Source organism: Hydractinia symbiolongicarpus, chromosome 4 (genome assembly GCF_029227915.1).
Source record: "Hydractinia symbiolongicarpus strain clone_291-10 chromosome 4, HSymV2.1, whole genome shotgun sequence".
Lineage (NCBI taxonomy): Eukaryota > Metazoa > Cnidaria > Hydrozoa > Anthoathecata > Hydractiniidae > Hydractinia > Hydractinia symbiolongicarpus.
The window spans coordinates 5,996,057-6,006,777 of NC_079878.1; the positions used below are offsets into that span (position 1 = coordinate 5,996,057).

The following is a 10,721-nucleotide window of genomic DNA, read 5'->3' on the forward strand; positions in this document are numbered from 1 at the left end:
GCTTTTTTAAGAGTGCGGTTCGAGCTGGGAGCTTCTAATGAGAGCGCCTTTGTAAGCGACGAGGTAATTTCAGGTGGAGGATTATTTGGTTTACAAACCTCTAACCGGAACGCGTTTTTAAGAGGGCAGTAATTAAAGCTGGGCGCTTATTTAGTTTGTGAGCCTCTAATGAGAACGCCCTTTTAAGTGGGGCGGTATTTCGAGTTTTACGTTTATTTAGTTTGTGAACCTTTAAAAACGCTTTTTCAAGCTGGCGGTAATTCAAGCTGGGCGCTTCATACATTGCACAGCAGTATGATGTTAAAAACAGCTACTTATTTAGAATCTAAGATAAACCAAAAAGCTAGAACAAACTTTATATATTTAGTCTTTTATTTATTTCACATTTCCCATTCTCACTGAAAACAACATGCGTCGATTCGTCGCATAACTATGAGATATTGAAATAAAACTCTTTGACTAAAAATTCTAATTAAAGATCATTTTTTAAGTTGAAGCGGATTGGCGCTTATTTGGGGAGGTGAGCGCTAACTGTACACCCCCATTTTCCTTAGATTTCACACCTTTGTTGAAATAAGTCAATGGAGTGTTCAGTGCTCAAATTTTATTAGTTCAGAAGACTGCTTTCTCCTTGCACGGAAAAGGGTAGAAATAGTGGGCGACATTGTAAAACCTAAATAGTTGAATTATGGTGTCATCTTTTTGTTAAGGTAAGGTTTCCATGCAACTGTATTTTCCGCTCTGTCAATAAGACAATACATTTTTCTTGGCCTTCCATAGGTTCTCATAGAAATTATAAAACTCGAATCAAGAAACTTTTCAATTTCAGATATTAAAAGTTTTGGACTCCTGAAAATTACCCATTACCCATTAAAGCAATGTTTTACTTGAACAGTTAACCAACCTCGACTTTTTTAACCGAAACAAATGCGCCGTTTGACTACAGGGTTTATTTTCCACAAATTTTTATCAACCTCATTAGCTAAAAGCCAAGTCACGACTTTTTTGCCAGAAGAATTTAAATTCTTATGTGAATATATCACCTGAATTTTATCGTAAAGTTTACGCACGTATTTAATGACATGCGTTTTATCAGCCGCGTACGCCTGCGAGTTTTCATTTCTTGTTCAAAGTTGTATACATCTTCCTGGTATTGTGTCACAATGGAGGGTATTCTGAACGTAACACCATTTTTGTTGCCATAGTTGTAACAACAATTTGTTTCGGTTTAATTATTTTGTTTACTATAAAGAAAAAATCATTATTCAAGTTACGCTTCGTCATTACTGTTATTATGAATCATAAAGCAAAATACATATGTATTTAAATATATACTTCTAGGGAATATAAAGGTAGGTTTCATGAAATACAAGTTTTCCGTTTTTTGTAATACATACGTGGAAATATAAAACGCTGACGTCATTTCTTGTAAACATTGAATCCAACATATTAGTTTTTTTTCTATTTAAATATACCATGTTTCGTCTTCAGGCGCTCTTATTTGGGAGAGTTTTATTCTAAACAGAAGAAATGTGCACCTAGTTTCATTCCCAGCTTCCTAAAAGTTGACTACGCAAACGCGGTTGAGACAGAGAGATCCGCTGATAAACCTAAGTATAATATAAAGCAATCAAAAGATCTTTATTTTCAAACACAGTTTCAGCAGTTTTGTCAGATGATATCATGTTGTTTTTTTTGCATTTCCCTCAAGAATAGATATTTGTTTTAAGAAATTGTAAATTTAGGAATTTCTTCAAATTATGTTAAAAACATTTTATGCTGAAAACTTAACTCTCACAAAATCTCCCGAAATTTTTATTGAAAAATTGTTGTATTAAAATTATATTATTAAAAGATGACTAAGTTTAAGACATTTTGGAACCGCAGACGTTACTTTAATGTGTTCAGACATACTGCAAAAGTTAGTGGTGAATGAATTATTAGCCTGGTGGATAAATTACTAGCCTGGCAGCTTCCAGGAATGAAAATCACAATCTATAAATAGTATAAATTGGAAACATTTCAAGTGAAATTTAAAAGAAAAGAAGTGGTGTTTTAAAGAACTTCGATTTAGCATTATAGCAAATTTCTAAGGAACTGTTTCAAATATCTATAATTAGCCATTGACCTTAAGGTCAACAATGATTTTGTAAACAGCCTTTATCCCAGTGTCTGACCGAACTACCAATCTTATATTGCTGACGCTTGAAATCTCTACGTGGCTTGCCTCGTTACGACACCTTAAACCGAAATCAAGTCTGTGAACAAAGTTCTGTTTTCTTAACTAAAAAATATGCGCGTATAATAATTTTTGCAATAAAAACTTGAAAGAGAAAAATTTTGCCTGTTGATTTCACTCAAAGCACGTGAAGTATAATGTTTATATATAAGAACATCTTTGTTAGTCGCGGCTGGACTCGCTTGTTTTTAAAAGATCTGAAGCTGCTTATCACATTCTTTTTAAATAATTTTTAAAACTGCAAGAAAAAAAGATCAAATTGAGTTTTCCTTTCTTTTCTTCAACCAGACCAAACAGCAAAAATGCTTATTATTATTGTATGGGACCTCGTTGCGTCCTAAGTATATGTTGTTTTGTCGTTCACGTAAAGTCAATGAAAATATTTTGGCGGTAAATTAAATCGTCAGAATATATGACGTATTTCGCGCGAACTTCCCGCTGCAAGATGTCGGGGGAAAATCATGTTTGATTTTGAGATTTGAGCTCAATATAAGTGCTGTTTTTATTATTAGCACTTGTCAATAAAAATAATTCAAATGGCGATGATGTCACGCTGATTGAAAAACAACATCGTGACAAATGACGTCACAACTTTCGATGCGGTATGTCGACAAGGGGAAAACAATTAATTCGTAGACAATAACTTATATGATTTTATTATCAGGAGACAAAAAAAACTAATTAAATTTTTTTTATAGATTATATGTATATCGGTTTTGAAGTTCTGGAAGTCAGATTACTATACCGTTGGTTGAGTGCAGGCCATATGGGTAAGAAATTGTTTATGTTGAATTTTCGTCAAATATTTAGTGTTACGATATGTTGGGTTCGTTTAAATCTCCAGCAATCTTTTTACACTAGTTCTTTATTGCGCCGCTTTTCAAATTTTTATTCTATATTTTAATAACATAAAAAATTTATTTTAAATACAGATCCCTAAAACCTTTGTAGACATAATCTCTGTTTTTTTATCGCATAACTTCATTCAATGCCCGCCGTCTAAGTAGACGGGGGTGTTAAACAGGAGGCGTTAAATTGCACAGTAAAATCAATTTTGATCGTCTGTGTTTTAGTGGAGGAGAAATAGCAATGAAGAAACAAATATTAGTAATTTTGTGTCTGCCCCCTTTGCGAAAGTAACACGTACAACTAACAACAGTAACAATACTATCCTTTGTCGACGAAGTAAAATTTCTAATTGTTGTACATTTTGATCGTAAGTAACAAATAAACGATCTATTCCACAGAGATTGAATCATTTCACAAGTATCAAATTCATTAACTCTATTTCTTAACGCGGTGTGGTTTCTGGGTGTCAATATTTAGGGTAAATGCAAACAGAGTGCATTTCTAATAAGCCATGAAGCAGTGCATTTATGCTGATACAAAACAATTCTTAGACTACCTTTAAAACTTATTTTTTGCTTTAGCGAAAAAAATGATGAGTTTGAACACCAACAACCTGTTAATACTTTCAATGTATCTGGCATGTGTGACCACGACAGAATCAAATTCAGGTAAGTGCAATCACTAAAAAGATTTTGATCACTACTTTTTAAATTAATCTCTGAGTTTACTAAATTTCTCTAGGTGTCTGCGGTCTGAAAAAATCAGGCTACAAAAAGGAAGAATTTTAACTTTAGTGACTTACACGAAATTTGGTCAAGGAGGTAAAAACTACCTTTGAGGACTGGATGGCATCTAAAACGACATTTTTTCTGAGAATTTTTTTTACTAGAAATGGCCGGTTAGTGGATGAGAACCGTAGAAGCCCAAATGGCGGGTGAAGATTAATTTTAATATAAGATGATGACACCATTGTATAGAGGATGCGTCTCAGGCTAATTTAGAGGGTTAAAAACTTTCCCTTGCTACAGTCTTTTGAAAACATGGTTAAAGTTTGACGTGATAATGAGAATAAATGCTTTTTATTTTAGTGACGTTGAAAGTTCGAGGAGTGGATTGCGCAGACACATGTTTTTATAATAAAGATAAAAATGAATGTTATTCATCCATAAAAGTAAACGAGCAAGAAAAATCACTTCAAAAAGATGGCTTGAATGTTGTAGTTATAGACACAAGTTCCGGAAATGTTGAACAAAAACATTTCAGTTCTTTGTTTGAACTATTCAGCTACAGATGCAAGAAAAAGTTTTTAAACTTTTTTAAAAATATAAACGAGAGTTCTATTGTGGTCATCGCATCACAGGATATGTGCGCTCTCTATTATTCTGGCTGGTATAAACTGCTAACAAAGAACACTAATATTTTCAAGAAAAATGCTTGGAGGAAAGGCGCACAAGTAGGCTTGTCTATTGGTTGCCAAGGTGATTGTCCTGTGTTATTGAATGGATCTTTACCGTATAGTTATTTCGGTTTTGAAGCAAGTCATGAAATAACGCTGGTTTTTCAGTTAAAAAGTAAGTGAAATAAACTTTCTTCAAAACTTACCAAAATATCAGTGAAAAGGTCTGGTGTATTTCTATAGTATAGCTTTTATCTTTGCTTTGTTTTGCTTCAGCGTTGGCTTTATTATCGCAAAATCAGACGTAAAACCTTTTTTATATGTAAGGATCATTTTGATCTCAATTTTTTTATATCAGTGCCAATTACCTACTTTATAATTCAGATAGCAGTTTCCACTAGGGCCAAAAACGACGATGAAAAGAACCTAGATAATTATAAATGTTGATGAATTGTGACTACAAATAGTATATTAATCTGCTTTTTCACTCCTTTTTTAGGAACAGTATTACAGAATACCGAAAAACCAATAGTCGTTATTGAACCATCTACAATACAGAGCAAAACAACCCTCATAATCGGTGCTGTTACAGGCGTGATAATTTTACTATTAGTGGTATTTTTAATACTTCTTCTTTCAAAACTAAAAAACAGAAAAAAGACGTGTAAAAGCATATGTCAAAAGTATAAGCCACCAAGAAGTGAAAATAACAACGAAGATTCCCAACCACCAGCTGGCAGTGACGCGATGTGTAATAACGTGACGTATGAAACTGTGCAGGCTAACTTATTGGTCATAACGTCGGCCAACCAAGGAGAACCTCGGTATTCAGGCTTGTATGCTGGTTATGAAAATACAAGGAATGAATATCAATGTTTGAAGCAAGACAGTGTACGTTATGAGAAAATACCTGCGATTAAAGAAAGCAGCGAATACGCATACGCTGACCCAGCCCAGAATATACCTATGGTAGCCGAGAATTTATATTATAAACCTGGAAACCAGTTTGATAACCGGAAGAGATGTGAAACAGCCCTAACTTATTTAAGTGCATCCCCGGGTAGCAGTCACCAACTCTTTAAAAATTCGATGGAGAATATCCCAGAAGTTGATATTTCGAACGAAAATTTTGCGTCGTATGTTAAATTTAGTAAAGGACCCTTGTATAAATGTCCTTCTAATGTTCAAAAGTTTGAAGCTCCTTGTGTTAAGCCACAAAATGCGGAAAGAGCGTCTTACATTGATATGAAAACCTCAGATGTATATCAGAACGCGCCATCTGTTTATCAAACATTAACTGTTACTGAAGATACAGAAGATATGTATGAGACGCTGGATCGTTCAAAATTACATAACAAACACATGAGGAAATTATAAATTGAAGCAGTTGCGATCGACGTATCTTTTATTTTTACAGTAGCTACCCAAGGTCTCATATTTCTTATTTATGTCACTGCATATGTGTTGGTGCGAAGTCGAATTAAAGGAAGAAAAAAAGGGATTTCAAGTTTGTAACATACCTTATCAACCTATATTAGGTATAAAAGTTGTATATATAGCTGTAATTGTTATTAAAATAAATATTCTTATGTCGCTTATAACCTTAATAATTATTTCATCCGTGAATGAAAGACATACCACTTAAATCTCTTGTTTGTTTTGTTAGCTGACTATCTTATAGTTCCTCATCCGTTTTGTGACTTTAAACATTTAATTAAGCTTAGCTGCACGCGACCAAGCACTTGACAGTTCTTCGTAGTAGGAATTGCTTTAATAATATTATCACTTATCGGTTCAATCATTGGTTTTGCCTGATGATGTAATAATACTACAAAAAAGCTTTGGAATATATTATGTTCTAAAAAAGTTTTCTTTTTTAAGTCCTAGCCATTCATAGATATTATCATGCCAATTCCAAGCGATTTTTGTTTCAGGATACGTTTCGACAGCTCATTTGAACCGTTCAGAACAGTAATTAAATTAGTTTATTTTTTTTTCCTAGATGAAAACAATAAATTGATTCGAATCTTTCCTGTTACTAAAAGTTTCGGTTACTTCTACGTTCTTTTCTCTTAAAAAGTTCGCTTTTTTGTTAGGTTTGTCTCGAAGCAATTTTCACTTTCCTTAAATATTCAAATTATTTTTTAGTAGGTATTGGTTAGCTCTGCCAGTCTCGTGACAAAAAAACCTTGCATTAGGAATCGCCTACCGTCAGCTATTAGTCGATATTTTTTTTCACTCGCAGTTGTCGCTCAATGATTCTAAAGTTCTTTCTCCTGCATTTAGCAAACATATATCTTTTTAGTCCTTTTAAACAGAAATTAAAGAAATCGCCATTTGTAAATAATAACGGCGAAGAATTACTTACACTGACAAGTGGAAAAATGGAAATTACCTCTAAGAATTGTCAGCGCATTTGGAAAGACCTAAAATGTTGTGCGAACGAGGTTGCCATTTGCAGTCGTTTTGATATGAAGAGAAGAAGCAATAATATATCAACACTGCTTGATAACTGCAGAATATACAACGGAAGTGTAACATGAGAAATGAGTTCACAAAATTTTATTTTTTAAAAAAATATTTCCAAATACGTCATTGAACAATTTTGATTCACTAAATGACGACTAAACGTAACTGCTCTCACTCTTAGTGTTTTTTCACGAATTGAAAGGACAGTTACACTAAAACAACATATTATCCCCTGATAGGAGAGTATTACTAATATTAATACTACTAATATGAAAATTAGACAAGGAATATTTAAAACATAAATCATGTGGTACGCTTTCTTACAAGACTAGACTTCATGGAAATTTTACAGAACTTTTACTTTATTTTCGTGTTATTATCATACTTGGTATGCTTGACCAGGGCTCTTCCAAACATAGGTAGAAATTTATTGTGCACTTTTTTTAATAGTATATTTTAGCAATCTGTCACTTATATTAATAACTGTATTCTGTCTGTTCAAAATGGCTACGTGTACCTTTATTTTAGACCTCCGTCTGAGTAATTCATTTCGCAGTTGGGAAAAGCAGTGATTTCTTTCATGTGTTAAGATCTAGTATCTCTTTAGTTTAACTTTATTTTGGGTCTCCATAGAATATTTTATTATTTTATGTTAACATAAAGGTACACGAAATACCGATGCAGGAAATATGTACGGCAGCCGAATTCCTAATTGACTAATTATTTATTGTTTATTAACATTCATCGTCGTACTTTTTTCTTTTTAGTGACGTTGAAAGTTCGAGGAGTGGATTGCGCAGACACATGTTTTTATAATAAAGATAAAAATGAATGTTATTCATCCATAAAAGTAAACGAGCAAGAAAAATCACTTCAAGAAGATGGCTTGAATGTTGCAGTTATAGACACAAGTTCCGGAAATGTTAAACAAAAACATTTCAGTTCTTTGTTTGATCTATTCAGCTACAGACGCAAGAAAAAGTTTTTAAACTTTTTTAAAAATATAAACGAGAGTTCTATTGTGGTCATCGCATCACAGGATATGTGCGCTCTCTATTATTCTGGCTGGTATAAACTGCTAACAAAGAACACTAATATTTTCAAGAAAAATGCTTGGAGGAAAGGGGCACAAGTAGGCTTGTCTATTGGTTGCCAAGGTGATTGTCCTGTGTTATTGAATGGATCTTTACCGTATAGTTATTTCGGTTTTGAAGCAAGTCATGAAATAACGCTGGTTTTTCGGTTAAAAAGTAAGTGAAATAAACTTTCTTCAAGACTTACCAAAATATCAGTGAAAAGGTCTGGTGTATTTCTATAGTATAGCTTTTATCTTTGCTTTGTTTTGCTTCAGCGTTGGCTTTATCATCGCAAAATCAGACGTAAAACCTTTTTTATATGTAAGGATCATTTTGATCTCAATTTTTTTATATCAGTGCCAATTACCTACGTAGACAGGAAAAGTTGTTTAGTTTTCGACTAAAAAGTAAGCATATTTTTCTACTCTTTTCCGTTGCCGTTCAGCCATGTCCAGTTTAAGAAAAGATAAAACTTAGGCGTATGCTCGCCGTGTGTGATCTGTTCAAAAACATTTTTTTGCCTAAAATCGAATGTATTAATACTTTTATCGCTTCAACAATCTTTTATTTCGCTCTATAAAAATAGGAGATTTTGTATAACCGTGAATTCAGGAGCTAAGAGCAGGTAACTCTCGATTAAGCCATGATTTTAGAAATGTATGACTTTATGTTTCTCGTTACAAACTGTATCATGGAAAGTAATTTATGAAACCACGCTATTTCCATTTACTTTGATACTATTTAAAGTTGAGACTAATTTTTCCAATTTTCTTGTTCAGGTGTACCAACAACAACAACACAACCCACGAGAAGGAAAGTAACAACATCAACAAAGCCTCTGACAACAAGTACATCCACACAAGCAAAAACTAAGAACGATACTTCACTTATAATTGCGATTGTCATAACCGTTGCTATTCTTGCGATAGTCGCTTTCCTAATGATCATATGGCTGCGCGTTAAGAAAGGAAAGGACGTATGTAAAATTTGTATGGTGTGTTTAACTTCTCGCACAGATAACAAAAACAGCAACAACAATACGGAAGATGAAAGCGGATCTGTTAAACTATTTAATAACGAATCATATGGTATCCAGGCTAATGTATTGCCCCTAACACCAGTAACACAGCCTTGTAACGGGAAGAAAAATTGCAGATTACAAGCTGAATACCAAAATACAAAAAATGAGTACCAGGCCGTAACTGAAAAGAACGTAGAGTATAGTAGAGCAGGTGCGGCCACGGAGATAAACGAATATGCCTATATTGATCCAAAAAATGACAAAAACTTGAGTGCTGATAATAACTACTACATGCCAGGCCGCAGTGAAATAGATTGTGGGTTGGCAGATCTTGAAAGCTCCTCGCAAGTCTGTAAACGTACCAAGTATGACAGTGCTGAATACCGCGAAGACTGTAGTGAAAATACTTTATACGAAAAACCTTTAATCAATCAAGATTTTAATCCTTTTTCTTTAAAACAGCAAAATGTGGAAAGAAGGAAACCAAATTCACATTTTAGTAACACGCCGTCTGTTTATCAACCTCTCAGCGTTCATACGGACATCGAGAATATGTACGAGACATTAAATAATCCACAATGACAACTTTTTATACCAAAAATATTTAATTTTAACTTTAAGTTTTAAGTTTTTCTTAAAATGCCAATAAAGTATGGGTTAGCTATACAAGATTCATTTTTATGTTGTAGCTGCTTTGTACGATGTGTTTCTTTATTAGAGGTCCTTCCCTGGGAACAAGATTGAGGTAGCAATTGTCTTATTAGATTACTTATTGCGTCATATCTGCAACAATGTTCCCAGAGTCTTTTAATGTTTTACGCACAAATAGACAAAATCAGAACTCAGTTGGATAACGCACTGGGTTTTAAGTCTAACCATTATTTCTATCGTATCGTCACGTGGTACAACTTTCGTTTCGAGGGAAAACTTCTCACGGTCAAACTCTCACACAAAAAAAGGAGTGCGAATATCTGAATTAAAAAATCAAGCTAACTCGCCTAAAACTACACAACCAACATTGAACAAAAAATGTCCGAAAAAATTCAACCTTGCTTTATGAAAAGTTGATCACGTAAACAGCATGTTTTCCCTTAAACCATAATGACTACTGCGAAAAACGCTAACATGTAATTGGTTCAAACGTATCACATGACATTTGCTGATCGGATTCTATTTTAACCCTTGTTATTTCAGCTGGAGACTCGCGTTTCAGGGTACAATCCCCATACCCCACCAATTGTGTGTAAAATCAACCACTTTTTATCGGAAGTTAAGTTGGTTTGTGTTCCACTGCTACTATCTGCTGAAACGTGTTGAAATAGATACCATTTTTGAGGTAAAAAAGGCAGGGCGAACCCTTGGCCACCGACTAGCGCTACTGGATTATTGTTTTGCGTGTATCACCAACTGGAAAATTTTGTCTTTGACTAAAATATACTCCTAATGTATAAAGCCCGTTTACAAGATAAATCTTTATATTTCAGATATGGCGAGAAACACGATAAAAAAAGCGACACAAAAGAACGTCATAATCTGTCAAGTGCTTTTTCAAGTCAAAAAGACAAGAACGCCTGGGGACAAGGTTGCAAGAGCAACATAAAAAATAATAGGCTGTTTTTTTATGTTGCACTAAATCAAATTAATTAAAGCCATAGTTGAAAATTACATGCT

The 10,721-nt window shown here is 33.7% G+C and overlaps 2 protein-coding genes across 2 annotated transcripts; both read left to right on the plus strand.

Annotated features, from left to right (window-relative positions):
• The first annotated feature begins 2,872 nt into the window (after positions 1-2,872).
• On the plus strand, positions 2,873-6,132 carry LOC130640961 (uncharacterized). The gene is made up of 4 exons (XM_057447584.1): positions 2,873-3,009; positions 3,670-3,756; positions 4,177-4,659; positions 4,984-6,132. Exons 1-4 carry the CDS (start codon positions 2,943-2,945, stop codon positions 5,859-5,861), a joined length of 1,515 nt encoding a protein of 504 aa, XP_057303567.1. The 5' UTR covers positions 2,873-2,942; the 3' UTR covers positions 5,862-6,132.
• Positions 6,133-7,217: 1,085 nt separating this feature from the next.
• On the plus strand, positions 7,218-9,816 carry LOC130640962 (uncharacterized). Its single transcript, XM_057447585.1, has 3 exons — positions 7,218-7,372; positions 7,721-8,203; positions 8,809-9,816. Exons 1-3 carry the CDS (start codon positions 7,291-7,293, stop codon positions 9,630-9,632), a joined length of 1,389 nt encoding a protein of 462 aa, XP_057303568.1. The 5' UTR covers positions 7,218-7,290; the 3' UTR covers positions 9,633-9,816.
• Positions 9,817-10,721: the final 905 nt, after the last annotated feature.

Bases quoted from the DNA above. Each gene is read 5' to 3' on its own strand.
- LOC130640961 (XM_057447584.1), top strand. From the start codon at position 2,943: ATGTATATCGGTTTTGAAGTTCTGGAAGTCAGATTACTATACCGTTGG. The intron at 3,010-3,669 runs GTAAGAAATTGT...TTTTTGCTTTAG, and splicing joins GTTGAGTGCAGGCCATATGG to CGAAAAAAATGATGAGTTTG. The intron at 3,757-4,176 runs GTAAGTGCAATC...TTTTTATTTTAG, and splicing joins CACGACAGAATCAAATTCAG to TGACGTTGAAAGTTCGAGGA.
- LOC130640962 (XM_057447585.1), top strand. From the start codon at position 7,291: ATGGAAATTTTACAGAACTTTTACTTTATTTTCGTGTTATTATCATAC. The intron at 7,373-7,720 runs GTAGAAATTTAT...TTTTCTTTTTAG, and splicing joins CAGGGCTCTTCCAAACATAG to TGACGTTGAAAGTTCGAGGA. The intron at 8,204-8,808 runs GTAAGTGAAATA...TTTCTTGTTCAG, and splicing joins GCTGGTTTTTCGGTTAAAAA to GTGTACCAACAACAACAACA.